This window comes from Neomonachus schauinslandi, chromosome 11 (genome assembly GCF_002201575.2).
Source record: "Neomonachus schauinslandi chromosome 11, ASM220157v2, whole genome shotgun sequence".
In the NCBI taxonomy this organism is placed as follows: domain Eukaryota; kingdom Metazoa; phylum Chordata; class Mammalia; order Carnivora; family Phocidae; genus Neomonachus; species Neomonachus schauinslandi.
The window spans coordinates 52125607-52149863 of NC_058413.1; the positions used below are offsets into that span (position 1 = coordinate 52125607).

A 24257-nucleotide genomic window follows, 5' to 3' on the forward strand; every position below is an offset into this window, starting at 1 on the left:
GAGCAGGAGGGGCAAAGGGAGAGGGAGAAAATCTTTTTTTTTTTTTTTTAAGATTTTATTTATTTATTTGAGACAGAGAGAATGAGAGAGACAGAGAGCACATGAGAGGGGGGAGGGTCAGAGGGAGAAGCAGGCTCCCTGCCGAGCAGGGAGCCCGATGCGGGACTCGATCCTGGGACTCCAGGATCATGACCTGAGCCGAAGGCAGTCGCTTAACCAACTGAGCCACCCAGGCGCCCAAGAGGGAGAAAATCTTAAGCAGACTCCCCACTGAGTGCAGCCTGATGCAGGGCTCGATCTCATGACCCTGAGATCATTACCTGAGCCAAAATGAAGAGTTGAGTGCTTAACAAACTGAGCCACCCATGCATCCCAGAAAGAGCAGATTTCAGAGAAGGAAAGTTATTAGGGATCAAGGGGGGCATTATATAGTAATAAAAGAGTCAGGCCTTCAAGAAGACATAACAATCTGTAATATGTATGTGCCTAACACAAGGGTGTCAAAATATGTGAGGCAAAAACTGATAGAATTGCAAAGAGAAATAGACAAATCCACTTTTCTAGTTGGAGAGTTCAACATTCCTGTGTCAGAAATGAACAGATTCAGCAGGCAGAAAGTCAGTAAAGACATAGCTGAATTCAGTAACACCGTCAATCAACTGGATATAATGGACATCTATAGACTGCTTTATCTCACAACAGCAGAATAGAGACATTCTCAAGTTTACATGGAACATTCACCAAGATAGACCACAAAGTGGGCCATAAAACACGACAAATTTAAAAGAATAGGAATCATACATTGTCCCCTGTCAGAGCATAATGGAATTCAGCTAGAAATCAGTAACAGAATGACAGCTAGAAAATCCATAAATACTTGAAGATCAAGCAACATACCTCTAAATATGGATCAAAGAAATCTCAAGAGAAATTTAAATACATTTGAACTAAATGAAAATGAAAATACAACTTACCAAAATTTGTGGGATGCAGCAAAAACCATGCTTAGAGGGAAGAGACAAAAAATCTAAAATCAATCACCTGGGCTGGGGCCTGAGCCTGCCAAGTTAGACTGTCCCAGGGCAGTGTTGGTAGGTGGAGGTGACAGACCTCCCCTGGCCCCAGTGACGATGGCTGTGTTTCATGATGAGGTGGAGATTGAGGACTTCCAATATGATGAAGACTTGGAGACATTTATACCCCTTCCCGTGTGGGGATAGCTTGTGCATCACCAAGGAAGATTAGGAGAATGAGGAAGACATGGCAGTGTGTCCTAGCTGCTTTCTCATTATAAAAGTGATTTATGACAAGGATCAGTTTATGTGTGGACAAACAGTCCCAGCTGCTTCCACCCACAGAGAATTAGTTAAATGCTGAAGAAGACTTTAGGAATCCAAATCTTAAACATTTGGGAATGAGCCAAGCTGGATAAATCAAATGCAAGTTACTGGTTTCTTTGAGAGGACCACCATTCTGTAGTTGGCTCTTCTGTTAGTGTGGATCCTTGCCATTGGCTGCTGAGTTCATCTCCAATTAAAGAAGCAAGTCCACGACATGAAAAAAATAAGAAAATAAAATAAAATCAATCACCTAAGGATCCACCTTTGGAAAGAAAAAGAGCAAATTAAAACCTGATTAAGCAGAAGAAAAGAAATAATGAAAAACAGCAGAAATCAATGAATTAAAAGTAAGAAATCAGTAAAGAAAATCAAAATCAAAATCTGATCCTTTGAAAGATTGATAAAACTGGTAGGTCTGTAGCCAGGCTAACTAAGAAAAAAAGAGGACACAAATTACTAATATTATAAGTGAAAGAGGGAACATCAGTGTCTGTCATGAACATCAATGTAAAAATCAGTAAAATATTAACAAATTGAATCTGACAGTGTAGATCATACAAAGAATCATACACCATGACCAAGTGGGATTTATCCCAGGTATGTAAGTTGGTTCAACATTTGGAAGTCAGTTACTGTATTCCATCACATCGATAGGTTAAAGAAGAAAAATTTACATAAATGTATGAATAGATACAGAAAAGCTTTTGACAAAATCCCATACCCATTTAAGATAAAAATTCTCAGAAAACTAGGAAGAGAGAGGAACTTCCTCAACATGATAAAGAATATCTGCAGGGATGCCTGGTGGCTCAGTCGGTTAAGCATCTGCCTCCAGCTCAGGTCATCATCCCAGGGTCCTGGGACCGAGTCCTTTGTTGGGCTCCCTGCTCGGCATGCTTCTCCTCACTCTGTGCGCACACTTGCTCTCTCTCTCTCTCAAATAAAATCTTAAAAAAAAAAAAGAATATCTATAAAAAATTACAGATAACATCATCCTTGATGGTGAGAAGTTTGAAGCTTTCCCACTAAGCTTAGGAACAAGGTAAGGACGTCCCCTCTCACCATGCTTTTCAACATCATACTGTGGAAGTCCTAATTAATGTAATGAGAAAAGAGTAAAATGTATACAGATTTGGAAGGAAGAAATAAAAACATCTTTATTCGAAGATGACATAATTGTCTATGTAGAAAATCCAAAAGAATCAACAAAAAAACTCGAACTACTGTTTGATTGTAGCAAAGTTTCAGGATAATGTAAATCTAACACGGTTAATATAAAAAAGCCAGTTGCATCTTACCTATCAGCAATGAACAAGTGGAATTTGAAATTAAAAACACAATACCATTTATTTTAGCTCCAAAGAAGTGACATACAAGCATAAATACTAATAAAAATCTAGCAAAATTTTATAAGATCTATATGAGGAAAACCATAAAGCTCTGATCAAAATATTAAAGAACTGGGGTGCCTGGGTGGTTCAGTCAGTTAAGCGTCCCACTCTTGGCTTCAGCTCAGGTCATGATCTCAGGGTCGTGAGATTGAGCCCAATTTGGGCTCCGTGCTCAGTGCAGAGTCTGCTTGGGATTCTCTCTCTCTCTCCCTGCCCCTCTGCCCCTCTCCTGCTTGTGCTCACTTGCTCTCTCTCTCTCTCAAATAAATAAATAAAATCCTTAAAAATATACTAAAGAGGAACTAATTAAATGGAGTGTTCAGGTATAGGAAGACTCAATGTTGTCAACAAGTCAGTTCTTCCCAACTTGATTTATAAATGTAGTGCAATGCCTGTCAGAATCCCAGCAGGTTATCGTGTGGATATTGACAAAGTGATTCTAAACTTCAAAAGGAGAGACAGAAGATCCAGAATAGCCAATACAGTATTGAAGGAGAACAAAACTAAACACACTATTACCATACAATCCAGTAATTGTGCTCTCTAGCATTTCCCCATAAGAGTTGAAAATCTATGTCCATACAGATGTTTATAGCAGCTTTATTCACAGTTGCCAAATGTTGGAAGTAATCAAGATGTCCTTCAGTAGGTGAGTGGATAAATAAACTGTGGTACATCCAGACAATGGAATATCTTTGTGAATATTATTCACTAAGAAGAAATGAGTGATTAAACCATGAAAAGACATAGAGGAATCTTTTTTTTTTTTTAAAGATTTTAATTTATTTATTGTGAGAGAGAATGAGAGAGAGAATCATAGAGAGAGTGCATGAGAGGGTGGAGGGTCAGAGGGAGAAGCAGACTCCCTGCTGAGCAGGGAGCCCGATGCGGGACTCGATCCCAGGACTCCAGGATCATGACCTGAGCCGAAGGCAGTTGCTTAACCAACTGAGCCACCCAGGCGCCCGACATAGAGGAATCTTAAATGCATATTACTAAGTCAAAGAAGCCAGTGTAAAGAGGCTACATCTGATTTTAACTATATGACATTCTAGAGAAGTCAAAACCATAGAGACAGTAAAAAGATAAGTGTTTGATAGGGGTTAGGGGGATAGAGGGATAAATAAGCAGAGCACAGAGGATTTTTAGGACAGTGAAGCTACTCTGTATGATACTTGAGTGTTGCATACATCTCTATATACATTATACATTTGCCCAAACCAGTAGGCTATATAACATCAATAATGAACTTTAAGGTAAACTATGAACTTTGGGTGAAATGATGTGTCAGGGTAGGTTCATCAGTTGGAACAAATGTACTACTCTGGTGGGGGATGTTGATAATGGGGGAGGCTCTGCATATTTGGGTGCAGGGGACATATGGGTAATCTCTGTATTTTCCATTCAGTTTTGCTGTGAGCCTAAAACTGATCTAAAATAGTCTATTTTTAAAAAATGGACAAAGGATCTGAATAAACTTTTCTCCAGAGAAAATATATAAATGGCCAATAAGCCTATGAAAAGGTGCTCAGCATTATTGTCCTTCAGGGAAATGCACAATTGAAAATATGTTGCAATACCATTTCCCAACCGCTTGGATGCTTTTATCAAGAAGAGAGTAACAAGTGTTGTTGAGGATGTGGAGAAGCTGGAACTTTGATGCAGTGCTGGTGGGAATGTAAAATGGTGCAGCTGCTGTGGAAAACAATTTGGCAGTTCCTTAAAAGGTTAAACATAGAGTTACCATATGACCCAACAATTCACTCCTAGGTATATATACTTGAGAAATGAAAACCTGTCTACATAAAGACTTGTAGATAAATGTTCATAACAGCATTATTTGTAATAGTTAAAAAGTATAAACAACTCAAATGTCCAATGACTGATGAGTGGATAGCTATAATGTGGTATGTCCATACAGTGAAGTATTATTTGGAAATAAAAAGGAATGAACCACAATACGTGCTACAAGCTGATGAACATTGAAAACGCTATGCTAAGTGAAAGAAGCCAATTACAAAAGACCACATGTTGTATGATCCCATTTATATGAAACATCTAGACTAGGCAGTCTGTAGATAGCAACAGAAAGTAAATTAGTGGTTTCTTAGGCTGGGGGGAGGTTGGAGAGGGACTGCTAACTGGTATGTGGTTTCTTTTTGGGGTGGTAAAATGTTCTAAACTTAGAAGTGGTGGTGGCGGCACAACTCAGTATACTAAAAAGCACTGAATAGTACACTTTAAATGGGTGGATTTTATGGTATGTGAATTAGATCTCAGTACAGCTGTCATTAAAAGAATCAGGTGCATAGAAGTGTATGATTGTAGGACAAGTTGTGAATGTGAGTGCTGGTGTGCCGTAGCAGGGCTTCTCAAACTTTTAAAGGGCATATGGATTACCTGTCTATCTTATTTAATGTAAATTCTGATTCAGGAGGTCTGGGATAGAGTCTGAGATTCTCTGTTTCTTAATAAGCTCTCAGGGTGCTGATGCTACTGGGCTCTGGCCCATGCTTAGGAAGGCAGTAAAGGATGTTTGTTTCTTTAGTGAATGGGGTCAGTCTGAAGAGCCTTCGAGCCAGGAGGATTTGGCCAGCATTTTGTAGGAAGGCATAATGTAGTTTGGTGGAAGAGAGGGGCTTAATGGACAAAGTAACCAGCCTGTGTAAAAACTCAGACCACAGAGTATCCAATATTTGTGGGGTACAAGAGGCCTGTTGGGTTACAGGGGTGGGTCCCTGAATCTTGCACCTGAGCATTTTCTGTTTTTATGAAATTTTCTCTTGCTCTCTGCTTGACATTTTTGATTTAACTTCTTTCAAATCTGGACTTAGGTAGATTGATACTACTAAGGGCTTTGTGAGCTTCTAGGAGGGGAGGGATTGGTTGGCAAGAAAACATTCTATGTGTGGGTCTTGGGAGTTGGATGTGAACCCGTCAGTCAGTAACCATGCCTAGAGAGCCTCCTCAATTAGCTACCTGAGCTCTGGACAGGGCACAATCAGACTGACTTACTGCTTGGACCCAGATGAATAAACTCATTAATTAGGGAGCAAATAAAGATGTATTTCCAGATGGTATGGGTTAATTATAGCTATGGTTTACAGCTTTCCTTGTTTTTCCACTTGTGCTAGAAGACCAATATGGATGTAGTTTAAAGAATCGTTTGGTTCAGGAGGCAACTACTAAAGCCAAATCATGTCTCTACTCTTTGCATTCATAGTACTCCATGAAGTGCTGAACAGTCCTCTAAGCCCAGGTCTAGTCTCAGCCTTAGTGCTTGCCCTTTGAGGTATTTTCCCTGAGGCTCTGGAAGCAGTAGTGTCCTGTGCTTCATCAACATTCGGTTCCACAGCCTCTCCTGATACTTTATAAAGTGCTTCCACTCTCCCAGGAGGAAAGGCAAGGAAATCACTTGGTCACCTTGAATGTTCTTACCCTCACAGCCCCACAATGAAGTCAGAAGTCTTATTCTCTATTTTCTAGACGGAGAGCCTAAGGTATAGGTAGTAACATGCTTGACCACCATCATGGAGAGACACCCCATGGCTGGCCCAGTTCTTTGGATCTTCTTTAGTTTACCCTTCAGTGGAGTCGTCTTGCTTCTTTGAAGATGTAGTTGTGTTGTTTCTTTTTGTTTTGACAAACATGATTTTCTGAGTGCCTCCTGGTATCAAATGAATACTTCTTTCCCGGATACCTACTAAGTATTTTTCATGTGTTTATTTACATTCCCATTTAAGCGTCTCCAGGTGGGGTGCTGGTTTGTCATCATACTTATCGTATTGGAGAGAATTCTGTTCAATTCCTCTAGTACTCACTGAGTGCTTAGTATATGCTCAGCTCTGTTCTATTCTCCTTGAAAGACACAAAGCAGTGTATTCTCCTTGGCTCTGTGGGATCTTCCAGGTTTATGGGATGGAAGCAAGGTAGACATAAGCAGGCCAGGACTAGGGTGAAGCAAACAAGGCACTCACTTTCAAGGTCATGCGCATGGAGGGTCAGTACCTGACAATGAGTGCCTCCTTAAATTTTGAGCCCTAGGTCCCTTGGCTTACCCCCACCTTCCTTAGTCCTGGTTCTGGCCTTAAGAAGCAGTTACATCGGGGCACCTGAGTGGCTCACTCAGTCAAGCGTCTGCTTTAGGCTTAGGTCATGATCCCAGGGTCCTGGGATTGAGCCCTGCATCCGGCCTCCTGCTCAGCGGGGAGCTTGCTTCTTCCTTTCCCTCTGCCTGCCCCTCTCACTGCTTATACACACTCTCTCTCTCTGTCAAATAAATAAATAAAATCTTTTAAAAAAAGCAGTTACATCACTTGGAAATCACATTTAAGATAAGACTATGAATGACTGATATGGAACAGTGCTTCATAGATTTAATATGCATATGAATCATCTGGAGACCTTATTAAAAGTAGGATTCTGATTCAGTGGGTCTGGAGTGATGCCTGAGATTCTGCATTTCTAACAAGCACCCAGACAATGCTGATACTAGTCTTTGTGCCACACTTTGAGTAAGGAGAAAAATCCGTGCTTGAGAAAAGCAGAGGGCCAAATTCACTAAGCTAGGGAATCAGGGCAGGCTTCTTGAGGGAAGGTGAAATTGCAGCTGGGCTCTCAAAGGACAAGTTGGATTTGGATGGGATAAAAGAGAGGGAAACATTGCAAGCAGAAGGAAGAATATGCAAAGGCCCAGAGATAGGAATGAGTCCCATATGTTTTGAGACAGTGAACAGACTGGCTTGGCAAGACACAGGTCCAAGTTGGAAAAAAGGAAAAGAGTTTTGATAGGTAGCATAAAACCTGTATTGGACTGTTTATTTAGAAGTGTGGTCCGGGGCGCCTGGGTAGCTCAGTCGGTTAAGAGTCTGCTTTTGGCTCAGGTCATGATCTCGGGGTTCTGGGATCAAGCCCCATATCAGGGCGCCGTGCTCAGTGGGGAGTCTGCTTGTCTCCCTCTCTCTTTGCCTCTCCCCCGCTTGCATGCTCTTTCTTTCTCTCTCTCTCTCAAATAAATCTTTAAAAAAAAGAAATGTGGTCCTTAATTTTCTGCTCAGGTATCACCCAAATGGGCATTTCCATTTCTTATATCTACTTGTCCTGGAATATTATGGGACCTCTGTTATTCTAGGGAAATGAAGACCTGACACCTGAATACATTCTGTGAGGCATTGTGTGAAGTAGGAAAAGGGAGGAGGTGGTTGACTTCATTACCCTGGCAAAGCCTTGAGTTTTGTTTTTTTTTTTAAACTTAGCTGGGACATGTACAAATCAGAAAGCCCTCCCTAAATAGTGATGGGAATACACAGTACACACACATAAAGGATGCCTGGTAAATACGTGCTGATTTGACTCAGTAGGAGAGTTCTGCCCATTTTACTTCAAACATTCTTTGTAAAGTACTTTTCTGAAGTTATCATAGGAACAGTGAAAAATTGGGCCTTGAACCTCATAAGTACTAAAGGAATATTTGTTAATTGAGTCCTTTGAGGCCTTGTCTCTCTCCTCTACATCAAGAAACGTTTTCAGCTCAGGTCAGTGTAAGAATGTATGAATGTAATGTTTTTGACTTATGTACTGACACTTGGTTATGCTTTTGTATGGCTGTAAGGAAGTAGAAGACTTGAGTCATGAACTCAAAGAGTTTAGTATTATTCTTAAGCAGTGGTTTTCAGCTGGAGGCAATTTTCATCCCATGGGGGACATTTTACAATGTCTGTAAACATTGTTGCTTCTGTGCCATCTAGTGGCTAGAGGCCAGGGATGCTGCTAAAACATCCTACAATGTACAGAATCCTCCCCACCTCACCAAAGAATTATCCAGTCCCCAAATATCCATAGTGCCAAGGTTGAGAAACCCTGCTCTAAAGGACAAGAACTAACAAATAGAACCAGAACTTTGAAGTTGGAAGGTCATACTGCTAGTTAATAGCAGAGCAGGGACTAAAGCTTAATTCTCCCTAGTCTAATGTGCTGCCTGCTGCCATGGGGCCAGTTGGAGTCAGATGGCATATGACAGAATATTTTATCTAGCTTCATCTCCCACTAATCCTAATTCATACTTTTTGCCCTAGCCATACTCATTTATTTGTATGCTACGCAACTTTATTCCTTCATCTTCATGTTAGTTAGTCCCTTTGCCTGGAACGTATTTCTCCCATTTCTTCATCTGGATGATATTTCACGTCTTCTCCAGGAGGTCTTTGCCAGTCTATAACACTGCAAATTGGATCAGAAGCCATTTCTTTATTTTTCCATAGCTAGTCCTCAGCATATAGTCATGAAATTTTCTGTATATATGTGTGACTTCTTGACTAGGCTGTGAGCATCTTAGGAGTTAGGTTTACTCTCCTGTCCTCATTGCCTAGCATAGACAGGCAATATACTGTCAGTCATAGACATGAGATAAAGTAAGTGGTTAGAGGGCGCCTGGGTGGCTCAGTCGTTAAGCGTCTGCCTTCGGCTCAGGTCATGATCCCGGGGTCCTGGGATCGAGTCCCACATCGGGCTCCCTGCTCGGCGGGAAGCCTGCTTCTCCCTCTCCCACTCCCCCTGCTTGTGTTCCCTCTCTCGCTGTGCCTTTCTCTGTCAAATAAATTAAAAAAAAAAAAATCTTTAAAAAAAAAAAAGTAAGTGGTTAGAGAAGGGAGAGATCAGTGGGAAGTAGAGTATTGGGGAAGGCTTCATAAAGATTGTGACACTTGAAGCTTCTCATAATTCCTTGAAGATAATGATGAATGTATGAGTACCTTATTTGGGCAGGCACAGTTCTAAGACAGTAATGGATTTTTTTGGTGTTGTTTTTCTACAGGTTGATATGTCAGACCTCTCCCCAGAGGAGCAGTGGAGGTAAGTGTGACAGTGTGGGCCCCTCAGGCTGGGAACTGTAAATTAATCCTACTAATAGAGTTGTATATCTACCCTTTTGCTTCCTTGTCTGTGGGGAAGCCATTACTCTTGACTAGTAGGAGAGGTCATTTGTGATCTTCTCCAGTACTTGGGTTACTCCTGGGTAGCTCCTTCAGTCCTGGGGAGTAAATAGATAATTGCACCAAACTATTTATCTGGGTTTAAATACTACTAGTTCTGTCATTTCCTAGCTATGCTATCTTGGGCAAGTTACTTGATTTCTTACTACCTTAGTTTCTTCAGTTTGCACAATGAAGGTTGCAACAGTACCTACACCTCATAGAGTTGTTGTGAGGACTGTTAATATATGTGAAATTCTTAGAACAATGCCTGGCATGTGGTAAGCTTCCAGTAAGTGTTACCTGCTTTGCAGGTGACTATCATCATTAACATCATCATTATCCACGAAACAGAGCAGAGAGATCTGGCTGAAAAATGGGAATAGTATCTTCTGATCTCAACTCTGCCACTAACTTGCTTTGTAACCGGAGTGAGTCAACAGTCAACAAATACCTTATTATCATGATTACTCATCAAAGAGCCTTCAGAGTGTTTGCCCCACAAGGTAGCTGACCAGTGAGCTGGAATCAACTATGTAAATTTGATTAATAGTACAAAAAAACCCTTTCATTTAGATTATTAAAATAGAGAACGACAAAGATACCAACTTACGTGACAAACCCAGCAAGACTTTAGAAAGCTTTAAACTTAATATGCACCAGTTGTGTACCTCAGCTACCAAAACATTCCAAAATTTGGAAGATGTTCATAGAAATATACTGTCTGCTTTAGGGAGATGAATTGCACCATGCTTCACTGAGTCCACGCTAATTTTGTTGTAAACACTGCATATTAAGAAGATCTTCAGTTAGATAACATCTAGAAGAAGGCAACCAGGATTAATGGTTTTCACATTATGTTATATGAATAGCATTTAAAAGATCTAGAACTGTTAGCGTAAAAGGGCATAGAAAAGTGGTGGTAGGAAGAGGATTGTTTTTGTTTTGGTTTTTTAAATAAGATCATATAAATCTTTGAAAGAGCAGCATTGGGAAAGAAGAATGATTATGTCCTTTGTTGTTCCAGAGTATAAAATTAAGTCCAATGGATTGAAGCTATAGAAAGATGGATTTTGTCTCATCAGACATTTTTAATAATCATGGTATACTGAGAGGTAGTGAGCTCCTGCCCTTAAAGTATTGGAGTTTTATTCCTTTATTAGCACATGTGAGTACCTACAATGTGCCAGATAGATGGTCCTCGAATTACTTTAAGAGGCATATGTTCTCAGCCAGTGGAAGTATTCAAACAAAGATTGTAAAGATAATGTTTGCATTGGGTGGGAACCTGAACCAGAGTTGTTGTTCTCTGGTCTTTTCTCCATATTTGGTATTTTTGTTGTGTACATCCATTTAGTCATATACTGTCCGAGAATAAGAAATTTATCTGTTATCTTTATAACTCCCCACAGTACTTAGATTTTTAAAGTGTCCTTTGCCCTTTTAGTTTAGCTTATCCTCACAACAACCCTATGAGGGAAGCAGCAAAGATATGGACTCCTTGGATAGATGAAGAAATTGTGATGTAGAGATGTGAATTTTCTTGGCCAAGTCCACATGGATGTCTGAACCTAAGTTTCTGACTCCCACCCGTATTATTTTTTTGTCAGAATCTCCCACCCTGAATAAGTTGATGTAAGATGAACCCTGAGGTGCTGTGGCTGGCTGCTGACATTTAGCTGCCCACTGCCCCTACCATATTTCCTCCCTAACATTTTATTGTGAAAAATCTCAGAAAAGTTGAAAGATTATACAATAAACACCTTTAGGCCCACCACCTAGATTCTACAGTTAACTTTTCACTGTATTTGCTTTATCGTTTGTCTGTCTGTAATTCATCCCATTGGGTTCTTCTTGAATAGTCTGTCATCGCCCTTGGGAACTCTATGAAGATACCATTTATGTTGTCCTTTCCCTCTCTCCCTAATAGCCTCAGGTATGGAGAATTGGCATAAAAGCTCCTGACTACAGGCTATATTTGTATTTATTTTTCTAACTCCTTCCTCATTTCTCTGTTGGCTGACTCTGACTCTATTCTTAAAGGAAGGTGTTGGCCAAGAGAATCACTTGTTGCCAGTCCTCTGGACCAGAGAATGCCAGCCTTAGATTAAATAAGAGTTTCCAGTTGCACTCTTCCTTAAGCTCTTGAGGAGGCTATTTACCTGTGGATGCTGATGGTGAGGACACTGTTGGATTCGTACAAAGTTGAAGCAGTCCAGATTTTTCAGGCATTAGCTAGTCTTAGACTAGGATCCCTGGTCCTGACAGAGAGGATAGGACAAATAAAGCAAGACTTTAACCCTGGAATTAGTACACATCTGCAATAGTACTTCTTTATTGGTGTTATAAATATCATTGACTAAGAGTATGAGATTTTATGGCTATATCCTTCTCTCTGGGTTACTTTCTCCTTCCAGTGACAGGTTGAAATAGGACTGAAATGGGCAGTGACAACAGGCTTCTCCTGGGTCCTCTTTCCCACAGGAAAGGTGTCAGCTGCTTTTGCTCTTGGGGGTGGGCAGCAAACAACCCACCTTTATTTCCAATAGCTGAGCTTCTGACTGAGGCCCGTAGAGCCCCTGTTCTATCCCAAAATGCCCATTCTCTAGGGTGTGTGTTTTTCTAGCCCCTAATTTGTATAGTACCCTGCAGATGCAAAGCCCAAGAATGTGCTCTGAGCTATAGACTGGTGGAATATCCCTGGAAAGCACTGCCCTTTCACCAGCACACCTTCCCTGATCTGCCTCACCTCATCTGTTTGACTTTCAGGGTTGAGCACGCACGCATGCATGCCAAGCACCGCGGCCATGAAGCCATGCATGCTGAAATGGTCCTCATCCTCATCGCTACTTTGGTGGTGGCCCAGCTGCTCCTGGTGCAGTGGAAACAGAGGCACCCCCGCTCCTACAATGTAAGCCACTGCCTCTCACTTCTTTTTCTGACAGTTGTCAAAAGATCCTTCCTAAGTATTCTAGGGTCCAGCCTACCTCAGGCTGCATACAGGCAGGGAATAGACAATGATAGTAAACGTTATGTATGAATGGTGAATAGTGTATGGTGGGTATGCATTTAAGAGGCAAGTGATTCAGATGGTGAAAACAGGGATAGAACTTGAGACTACTTTCATGGCCAGGTCTTCCCTTTTAAACATTTTGGGACAGATCCATGCAGGAGATGCTCATCAGGAACTATTCAAGTAAAGGGAGAGGTGGTCGCCTTGTTGGGAAGACCAAGCCTCTTAAGTGAATTTTACAGGTAGGATTTAGATTAATTAAAAAAAAAAAAAAGGCAATGATAGAGGAAATGAGGAACAAAACATATAAAACATACAGAAAACATATAGCTGAATGGCAGAAGTAAATGTTTCCTTATTGGTAATTACTTTAAATGGGTTAAATTCTTCTATTAAAAGGAGAGATTGGCAGATTGGTTAAAAAAACCAAACAAACCATGAGAGACTCACTTTAGATACAAAGACACAGAGAATAAAAGTAAAAGGATGGAGAAAGATATTCCATGTACATGATAATCAAAAGAGAGCTGGGGTGGCTATTAAATATCAGACCAATAGACTTTAAATCAAAAAAATTTACAAGAGACAAAGGATATTATATATTGATAAAAGGTTTAAACCAACAAGAAGATACTATTATAAACATAACTAACAAAGGAGCCCCAATATATGTGAAGCAAAAACTGACAGAATTGAAGAGGGATAGACAGTTCTACATAGGTTGCAGAGTTCAGTACCTGACTTTCACTAACGAATAGAGCAACCAGATAGAATATCAGTAGTTAATAGAGGACTTGAATAGCATTATAAACCAGTTAGACCTAACAGACACACAGGGCACACACTACCCAACAACAGCAGAATACATTCTCTTCTCAAGTGCACATGGACCGTTCTCCAGGAGAGAACATGTGTTAGGCCACAAAACAAGTCTCAATAAGTTTGAGAAGATTGAAATCATAGATTCAACCACTCTGGATTAGGACATGACGCGTGCAGTGTACTGGATTTTTTTACGACTGCTATCATAGAAGTTTTTAACCTTTACAAGGGTAACAACCCTTTTTTAACATCAACTTGGCAAACACCTACGTGATAATACTTTGCATAGAATATACAAGTGCATATATAGTAGTAACAATAGCTAACATTTATTGAATTCTCACTATGCCAGCCACTGTTGTAAGTACTTCACAAGTGTGGACTCAGCTAATCCTTGTAATAATTCAGTAAGGTAATGTTTTCTCCAATTACAAGTGAGAACTGAGAGAGAAAAGACTAAGTAATTTGCTCCAGTGATAAAACCATTATTTGAACCCAGACAGTTTTACTCCAGGGTTTTTAATCTTAATCTCTGAATAGTTCTTTTTCTCTAGTATATGCTTTTTCAGACCTCTGGTGATATGGTCAGACATGCCTAGGGGTCTGTAGCCCACATGATGTGAACTGCTGCACTATCTCATTTAATCCTTCTAATAGCCCATGAGGTAAGTACCGTGAACAAACCGAGGCCCAGAGAGTTGAGGCATGAAGGGAATACTAATAGATAGAGCCAGGATTTGAACCCAAGTGTTCTGTTTCATATTTCATAATTTCTGTTGTACCATATGTTGCTCCTGGAAAAGGTTTTCCATGAAGGGAACAAGGGATAACCTAGAGCATAGAAGGAAGAGAGGATAATCTTTGCCCTTGAGCAGACACAAGTTCCGAATATTACTGGCTTATAGCCAGCTCAAGTGTTGGCATGCACCACAAATAGAGACATCTGTACCTTCAGGTCACATTGCACTGAAGGACCACATGACACCAAGACTTTTTGAACTGGAGACCATCCAACAGGCTAAGCCATCTGAGATGGGGCTTCACGTCTGGACCCTGGTCATGCTTTGCCCTGTTATCTGAGATAAGTCACTTGTTTGTCAGTGTGTGATTATAATGTGTACTCTATAGAATGGGGATTACCAAGATGATTGAATTGAGCCTGGAAAAATAAGACCACCCATAAACCAAGTGTAGAATGAGAGCCCCATTGGCATTTCTGTGCTGGTATTTAGAGATAATCTTAATTATATAATGTTGGCTAATCTGCAAAGATTTTTAAAAACCTGTATCTATAGGAAGTGAGGATTCATGTATGTACTATAGTGGTTTTCAATAAGTACTTTTTAAAAAAACTGTGGAATCCTTTCTTCAAATAATATCTTCAGGAAAAACTCAGTATGGAAAATAATTAAGAGGCCCCTCTGATTGATAGAGGGTTGGATAACCCTGACTCCTCTGCTTCTCAGGAACATATATAGGAGTCATCAGTGTTAGAAAACCACTGCTAATGTCATTCCTTCGCTAATCCTTAATAGGAAATGTGACTGTAACTTAATGAAGCCAGTTATATAAGGAACATGCACAATTATCCCATTGCTTTACTGCCATGCCCTGTAAACATTATGCTGAACTTCACTGATGAGCGAACATGCTAACATTATAAAATATATTGCACTGAGAAACTTAAACCCCTATCTTTCAAAAATTGGAAAAGGAAATCTGTAATGTCCGCTTTATGCTGCTGTTGTACAATGATGATCTAGATTGGTTTTGAAAAAACTTTTATTAACTTGTGTACAATGAATATTTTTACTGCTTTAATTAAAACACTAACTTTGGAAGAAGAAAAATTGCCCAAGATGCTTGTACACAGTAATATCTCCTATCCTTTTTCAAGCTTATCAGAAGTTGGAGCTGTTTGCCTTGTAGGCAGTATAATACAATGGAGCCAGCCCAATCTGATTTGCTCAGTCAGCTGTCTCACTTCCTAGCTATATGACTTTATATCTTGAGCCTGTTTTTCTTATCTCTAAGATGGGGTGATATCTACCTCATGGGTTGTGAAGATTATATAAGATTCTATGGCAAAATGTTTTGTAAACTTTAAAACTAATGGTAGTGACTATTGTTGCTCCCACTCCTAAGAGAAAAAGTTCAAGACATAAAAGTTTTCAGATACTACGTGGAAGAAGAATAGAATTTTATTTTTATTGACAATAATTTCACATAAAAAAATTCAATATTCTGTGGGGTGCCTGATAGGCACAGTTGGTTAAGCAGCCAACTCTTTCAGCTCAGGTCATGATCTTGGGGTTGTGAGATCAAGCCCCACGTCGGGCTCCATGCTCAGCACAGAGTCTGTTTTAGATTCTCTCTCCCTCTCCCTCTGCCCCTTCCGCTTGTGCTCTCTCTCTCTTTCTCTCTCTCAAATAAATAAATCTTTAAAAAAAAAGAAAAACCCATGGGACGCTTGGATGGCTCAGTCGTTAAGCCTCTGCCTTTGGCTCAGGTCATGATCTCAGGGTCCTGGGATAGAGCCTTGCATCAGGCTCCCTGCTCCACGGGAAGCCTGCTTCTCCCTCTCCCACTCCCCCTGCTTGTGTTCCCTCTCTTGCTGTGTCTCTGTCAAATAAATAAATAAAATCTTTAAAATTAAAAAAATTAAAAAAGAAAAACCTTGAAAAAATTGATTATTCTAACCATTTTAAAGTATATAATTCAGTGGCATTTAGCACATCTGGTGTTGTGCAGGCATTGCCACTATTTAGTTCTAGAACACTTTCATTACCCCAAAAGGAAACCCCATATCCATTAAGCAGTCACTCCTCATTTCCCCCTCCCACCAGGCCCTGGCAACCGCTAATCTGTTTCTACGTATTTGCCTATTCTGGATATTCATATAAATGAAATTATATAATATGTAGCCTTTGTCTGGCTTCTTTCACATAGCATGATGTTTTCAGTGTTGCAGTATCAGTACTTTATTCCTTTTTGTGGCTGAATAATACTCTGTTGTATGGATATGCCACATTTTGTTTATCCCTTCATCAGTTGATGGACGTCTGGGTTGTTTCCACCCTTGGGCTATTGTGAATAGTGCTGCTATGAACATTCGTTATAAGCTTTTATTTGAACACCTGTATTCAGTTCTTGGGTATGCCCTGGAGTAGAACTGTTTAACTTTTTGAGAACTTTTTGAGAACAGTTTTCCATAGCAGCTATACCATTTAACATTGTAACCCACAGTACATTGGGTTCCAGTTTCTCCACATTCTCACCAACACTTGTTCTTTTGCTTCGCTTCGCTTCCCTTCTCTTCTCTTCTCTTCTCCTTTCCCTCCCTCCCTCTTCCTCTTTCTTTTTTTCTTTTCTTTTCATATAGTCACCCTAGTGGGCATGAAGTAGTATCTCATTGTGGTTTGATTTGTATTTCCCTAATGACTCATGATGTTGAGGATCTTTTGATGTGTTTATTGACAAAAAAAAGTGATGTAAAAAATGTGTTTATTGGCCACATGTATATCTTCCATGGAGAAATCTCTTTGCCTATTTTTTAACTGCCTTTTGTTTGTTTCTTTTTTCTCTTTGTGTGTGTGTGTTGTAAGAGTTCTTTATATAGTCTGGATAGTAGACCATTATTAGATATATGATTTATAAATATTTTCTCCCATTCTGTGGGTTGCCTTTTTATCTTCTCCATAGTGTCCTTTGGTGCATAAACATTTTAATGGATCAGTTATTAATTAGGTTCTTTTTAAGAAATTTAGAACACCAATTTGTGAGGGTAAACTCCATTTGTGAGAGAAAACACAGAGCAGAGGTAGCCTTGAAGCTGAGGAACAGCTTTAATTTTTGGCAGAATTTGTGAGTCCACAGCTTTTTTTTTTTTTTTTAAAGATTTTATTTATTTATTTAACAGAGAGAGACACAGTGAGAGAGGGAACACAAACGGGGGAGTGGGAGAGGGAGAAGCAGGCTTCCTGCGGAGCAGGGAGTCCGACGTGGGACTCGATCCCAGGACCCTGAGACCATGACCTGAGCTGAAGGCAGACGCTTAACGACTGAGCCACCCAGGTGCCCAGTCCACAGCTTTCTGATCAACGTTGCACTGCTCTGTAATCTCATATTTCTCCTTCTCTGTCGAAGATCTCACCTTCCTGGTGTCTGGGTTTATGTAGCTGCTGCTGCTTGAAGTAAGCATCAGTAAGATGTTTTGGGATTTTCACACTGCTGATACCAATTTTGGTGTAGGTGGCAATGACAAATTTCTGGTGTGTTCTACGCAGAGGAACTCGATTGAGGGCTAGAGGTCTGGTTACAAGTAACAAGCCGCTGCTCAGTGGCTTCAGGAGAACCACCCTCTTACCTCTGTGGCACCCAGTGAGGATGATCAAAATGGTCCCAGGAGTGATGCTAGCTCACAGTTTTCTTACAATGCTGACTAAAAGGTTTTTTGCTGTGGCTCAACAGCTTTCGAGAGGCACATCTTCAGTAGAGTAATACCTCAGCATCTTGTGAAGTTTAACCACTCGGGTACTACCATTCTTGTCACCACCAACTGATTTTGTAACGGTAGCAAGAACCTTCTCTTTCTTTTCTTAGCTGTTGACTAGTTCCTCTTGTAGATGGCCTTTCTGGAGTACATAGCTGATCAGGAATAGCTGCCAATTGCTCTGACTAGGAGAGGGTTTCGACCGCGGTGGGGCTTCCCATTTGGCATTTTAGCCATGAGGTTACCCTTCTTAACCTTGCCACCAGCATCAGCCTTCTTGGCTTCAGGTTTCTTCTCCTTAGTATCCAGCTTCTCAGCTTTTTTACTCCCCATCTTGCAAGATGGGAAAGAGGATGCATAAACATTTTTAAGTTTGATGTCCAGTTTATCTCTTTTTTCTTTTTTAATGAATATATTTGACATATAACATTGAGTACATTTTTTTTTAGAGATTTTATTTATTCATTTGATAAAGAGCACAAGCAGGGGGAATGGCAGAGGGAGAGGGAGAAGCAGGCTCCCCGCTGAGCAGGGAGCCCGATGCGGGACCTGATCATGTCCCGGATCATGACCTGAGCCGAAGGCAGATGCTTAACCGACTGAGCCAACCAGGCACCCCTGACATTGGGTATATTTAAGGTGTACAACATGTTAACTGATATATTTATTTTTTGCAGTACGATTGCCATTATAACAACATTAAGCACCTCTATCACATCACGTAATTATCCTTTTTAGTGGTTGAAATAATTAAGGTCTAGTCTCTTAGCAAGTCTGATGATTAGACTACAGTATTGGTGTCTGTATGCATTATACTTAGCATTAGATCTCTATGGTTTATTTTACTTGTTCCAAGTTTGCACCCTTAAACCTATTTTTTCTTTTGTTGCTTGTGCTTTTAGTGTTATATCTAAGAATCTGTTGCCAAATCCAAGACTATTAAGCTTTACCTCTATGTGTTCTTGGAAGGGTTTTATATTTTTAGCTCTTACTTATAGGTCTTTGGTCTATTTTGTGTTACTTTTTGTAAATGGTGTGAGGTGAAGTTCTAACTTCATTTTTTTGCATGTGGATATCCAGTTGTCTTAGCACTATTTTCGAAGAGACTTCTTTTTCCATTGAATGATTTGTCACTCTTGTAAAAAAATCAGTTGACCGTAGATGTATGCATTTATTTTTGTACTTTCAGTTCTATTCCATTGAACTATATGACTATGCTTATGTCAGTACCACACTTTTTCTTTATTAATTTTTTTATTTTAATTTCAATGTAGTTACAGTGTTACATTAGTTTCAGGTGTAAAACAGTGATTCAGCAATTCTATATGTTACTCAGGGCTCATCACAATAAGTGTACTATCAATTCCCTTCACCTATTTCACCCATCCCCCTACCCACCTCCCCTCTGGTAACCATCAGTTTGTTCTCTATAATTAAGAGTCTGTTTTTGGTTTGTCTCTTTTTTTCTTTGTTCATTTGTTTTTTTAAAGATTTTATTTATTTATTTGACAGAGAGAGACATAGCAAGAGAGGGAACACAAGCAGGGGGAGAAGGAGGGGAGAAGCAGGCTTCCCCATGGAGCACGGAGCCCGAAGTGGGGCTCGATCCCAGGACCCTGGGATCACGACCTGAGCCGAAGGCAGACACCCAACGACTGAGCCACCCAGGCGCCCCTCATTTGTTTTGTTTTTTAAATTACACATGAAGGAAATCATACGGTATTTGTCTTCCTCAGCCTGACTTATTTCATTTAGCATTATACTCTCTAGATCCATCCATGTTGTTACAAATGGCGGGATCCCATTCTTTTTTTATGGCTGAGTAATATTCCTGTGTGTGTGTGTGTGTGTGTGTACCACATCATCTTTATTCATCTGTTGATTGGCACTTGGGCTGCTTCCATAATTTGGCTATTGTAAATAATACTGCAGTAAACATAGGGGTGCATATATCTTTCCATTTAGTGTTTTTGTATTCTTTGGGTAAGTACCCAGGAGTGGAGTTACTGGATCATATAGTAATTCTATTTTTAATTTTTTGAGGAACTTCCATATTGTTTTCCATAGTAGCTACACCAGTTTGCCTTCCTACCAACAGTGCACAAGGGTTCCTTTTTCTCCACATCCTCACCAATACTTGTTGTTTCTTGTGGTTTTGATTTTCGCCATTCTGACAGGTGTGGAGTCATATTTCATCATAGTTTTGATTTGCATTTCCCTGATGATAAGTGATGTTGAGCATCTTTTCATGTGTCTGTTGCCATCAGTATGTCTTCTTTGGAGAAATACCTGTTCATGTCTTCTGCCCATTTCTAATTGGATTAATTGGTTCTTTTTGGTGTTGAGTTATATAAATTCTTTATATATTTTGGATACTAACCCTTTATTGGATATGTCATTAGCAAACATCTTCTCCCATTCAGTAGGATGTCTTTTAATTTTGTTGATTGTTTCTTTTGCTGTGCAGAAGCTTTTTATTTTGATGTAATCCCAGTAGTTTATTTTTGCTTTTGTTTCTCTTACCTCAGGAGACATATCTAGAAAATGTTTCTGTGGCTGATGTCAGAGAAGTTATTGCTTGTGTTCTCTTTTAGGATTTTTATGGTTTTAGGTCTCACATTTAGATCCTTAATCCATTGTGAGTTTATTTTGAATTTGTTGAGATGTGTTTTGTGGCCTCATATGTGATTTCTTCTGGAGAACGTTCCATGTGCACTTGAAAAGAATGTGTATTCTGTTGTTTTAGGATGGCATGTTCTGAATATATCTGTTTGATCCATCTGGTCCAGTGTGTCATTCAAAACTGCTGTTTTCTTGTTGATTTTCTATTTGGATGATCTATCCATTGATGTTAAGTGGGGTGTTAAACTCCCTTACTATTATTATATTACTGTCAGTTACTTCCTTTAAGTGTGTTATTAGCTGCTTTATGTATTTGGGTGCTCCCAGTCGGGTGCATAACTACTTACAATTGTTACATTTTCTTGTTGGATTGTCTCCTTTATGATTATTAGTGTCTTTCCTTATCTCTTGTTACAGTCTTTGTTTTAAAGTCTACTTTGACTGATGTAAGTATTGCTACCCTTGCTTTCTTTTCACTTCCATTTGCATGAAAAATGCTTTTCCGTCCCCTCACTTTCATTCTGTATGTGTCTTTAGGTCTGAAATGCGTCTCTTGTAGCAGCATATAGATGGTCTTGTTTTTTTTATCCATTTTGTCATCCTATGTCTTTTGATTGGAGTGTTCAGTCCATTTACATTCAAAGTAATTATTGATAGGGGTGTCTGGCTGGCTCAGTAGGAGGAGTGTGCGACTCTTGATCTCAGGGTCATAAGTTTGAGCCCCGTGTTGGGTGTAGACATTACTTAAAATAAATAAAAAAATTTTTTTAAATGCCTTATAAAAAAAAAACAAAGTAGGGGCGCCTGGGTGGCTCAGTTGGTTGAGTGGCTGCCTTTGGCTCAGGTTGTGATCCTGGGGTCTTGGTATCGAGCCCCACGTCCAGCTCCCTGCTCAGCAGAGAGCCTGCTTCTACCTCTTCATCTGCCTGCCACTCTGCCTACTTGTGCTCTCTATCTCTCTGTCCAATAAATAAATAAAATCTTAAAAAAAACACAAAAAACAAAGTAGGGGCTCCTAGGTGGCTTAGTCGTTAAATGTCTGCCTTTGGCTCAGGTCATGATCCCAGGGTCCTGGGATCGAGCCCCACATCGGGCTCCCTGCTCAGTGGGAAGCCTGCTTCTCCCTCTCCCACCACGCCCTCTGCTTGTGTTCCCTCTCTCACTGTGTCTCTGTCAAATAAATAAATAAAATCTTTAAAAAAAAATTATTGATAGGTATGTACTTATTTCCATTTTGTTACTCGTTTTATGGTTGTTTTTATAGTTCCTCTCTGTTCCCTTCTTTTTTTTTTTTTAAGATTTTTAATTATTAGTGAGGTTGAGCACATTTTCATGCTTACTAGTCATTGATTTCTTCTACCAGTTGTTTGTATTGTTGATTAGTTTTTGTATTTGCTATTTCAATTTCCTTGAAGTGTTTATTGAAGTATGGTTGATACAGAATGTTATATTATTTTCAGGTGTTCAACATAGTGATTCAACAATTCCATACATTCTACAGTGCTCACTATGATAAGTGTATTTACTATCTGTCACTGTACATTATTACAGTCTTTTTTTTTTTTAAAGATTTTATTTATTTTTTTGAGAGAGAGAATGAGAGAGCACATGAGAGGGGGGAGGGTCAGAGGGAGAAGCAGACCCCCTGCCGAGCAGGGAGCCCGATGCGGGACTCGATCCCGGGACTCCAGGATCATGACCTGAGCCGAAGGCAGTCGCTTAACCAACTGAGCCACCCAGGCGCCCCATTATTACAGTCTTATTAACTGTATTCCTTATGCTGTAATTTTCAGTCTCCTGATTTACTTATTTCATAACTGAAAGTTTGTACCTCTTAATCCCCTACCCCTATTTTGCCCGTCCCCATACACTTCTCCCCCCGGCAACTCTTTATTCTCTGTATTTATGAGTCTGTTTCTTTTTGTTCATTTGTTTTGGTGGGGTTTTTTTTAGATTCTACATATAAATGAAGTTATATGGTATTTGTCTTTCTCTGTCTGACATATTTCACTTAGCATGATACCCTCTAGGTCCATCCATGTTGTCACAAATGGCAAGATCTCATTGTTATTTATGGCTGCATAATATATACCACATCTTCTTTATTCATCTATCACTGGACACTTAGGTTGCTTCTATATCTTAGCTATTGTAAATAATGCTGCATTAAACATAGAGATTGCACATATCTTTTCAAATTACTGGTTTCTTTTTGCGGGGGGGTGGGGAGGATGGTAAGTAACCAATAGTGGAATTACTAGATCATATGATATTTCTATTTTAAATTTTTTGAGGAACTTCCACAATGTTTTGCACAGTGGCTATACTAATAATTTACAGAATACCAGCCTTCCCTTTTCTTCACATCCTCACCAACACTTGTTATTTCTTTTCTTTTTGATACTAGCCATTCTATGTGAGGCCATGTCTCACTATAGTTCTGATTTGCATTCCCCTGATGATCAGTGATGTTAAGCATCTTTTCATGTACTTCTTGGCCATCTGTATGTCTTCTTTGGAAAAATGTCTATTCAGGTCCTCTGCCCAGTTTTTTTAATCTTTTTTTTTTTTTTTTAAGATTTATTTATTTATTTTAGAGAGAGAGAGAGCCTGCATACCCGTGCAAGAGTGGGGAGAGAGGATGGGGCGCTGGGTGGCTCAGTCGGTTAAGCTGCTGCCTTGGGCTCAGGTCATGATCCCGGGGTCCTGGGATCGAGCCCCGCATCGGGCTCCCTGCTCGGCGGGAAGCCTGCTTCTCCCTCTCCACTCCCCCTGCTACTCCCTCTTCTACTCCCCCTGTTTGTGTTCCCTCTCTCGCTGTCTCTCTCTCTGTCAAATAAATAAATAAATAAAAATCTTTAAAACAAAACAACAAAAAAAACTGCTTTAAAAAAAAAAAGAGTGGGGAGAGGGGAAGCAGACTCCCCACAGCACAGGGAGCCTGAAGCGGGGCTCAATCCCAGGACCCCGAGATCATGACCCAAGCTTAAACCCTCTAGGTCTAGCTAGAGTGGGATGCTCAACCCACTGAGCCACCCAGGTGCCCCTCCTCTGCCCATTTTTAATCAGATTCTTTCATTATTATTTTTTGGTGTCGGGCTGTATAGGTTCTTTATATATCTTGGATATTAGCCCCTTATCAGATATATCATTTGCAAATACCCTCTCCCATTCAGTAGGTTGCCTTTTCATTTTGATCTTGGATTTTTGCATATGCATCCTAGGAGGATGTATCAGAATTTCCATAACAGCATTATTTGTAAAAGCAAAAACTTAAAAATGACTCAGTACCCAAATATGGGTGACTAGATAAGTTAGTTGTGATGTATTCACCAGTGGAATATTATGTAACTTATAAAACCATGCATATAGCATGAAATATATAAAACAACACGAAAAATAATTAACTGTAGTTACAAGTAATGGTAAGGATGAATCTTAGCAATTTAATATTGAGTGAAAAAAGATTCAGAAGGCTGCTCATAACTTGATACCTTTCATAGAAAGCTAAAAACAATGAAAACTAAAGAACATGTTTTAAAAATATGTATATGCATAATACAACCGTATTTTATGAAGCAAGGGAATGATAAAATCAAGATGCAGGAT

The 24257-nt window shown here is 39.8% G+C and overlaps 1 protein-coding gene and 2 pseudogenes across 2 annotated transcripts in view; 2 read left to right on the top strand and 1 right to left on the bottom strand.

Moving 5' to 3' along the window:
• RNF121 (ring finger protein 121) overlaps positions 1–24257 on the top strand; it is an 83898-nt gene that overhangs the window by 21557 nt on the left and 38084 nt on the right. For both annotated transcript variants that reach the window (XM_021704618.2, XM_021704619.2), the window contains 2 exons: positions 9543–9580; positions 12469–12610. In XM_021704618.2, coding sequence (XP_021560293.1) covers positions 9543–9580; positions 12469–12610 — 180 coding nt within the window. The remainder of the gene's footprint in view (positions 1–9542; positions 9581–12468; positions 12611–24257) is intronic.
• On the top strand, positions 1131–1377 carry LOC110593358 (annotated as a pseudogene).
• LOC110593356 lies at positions 17298–18359 on the bottom strand (annotated as a pseudogene).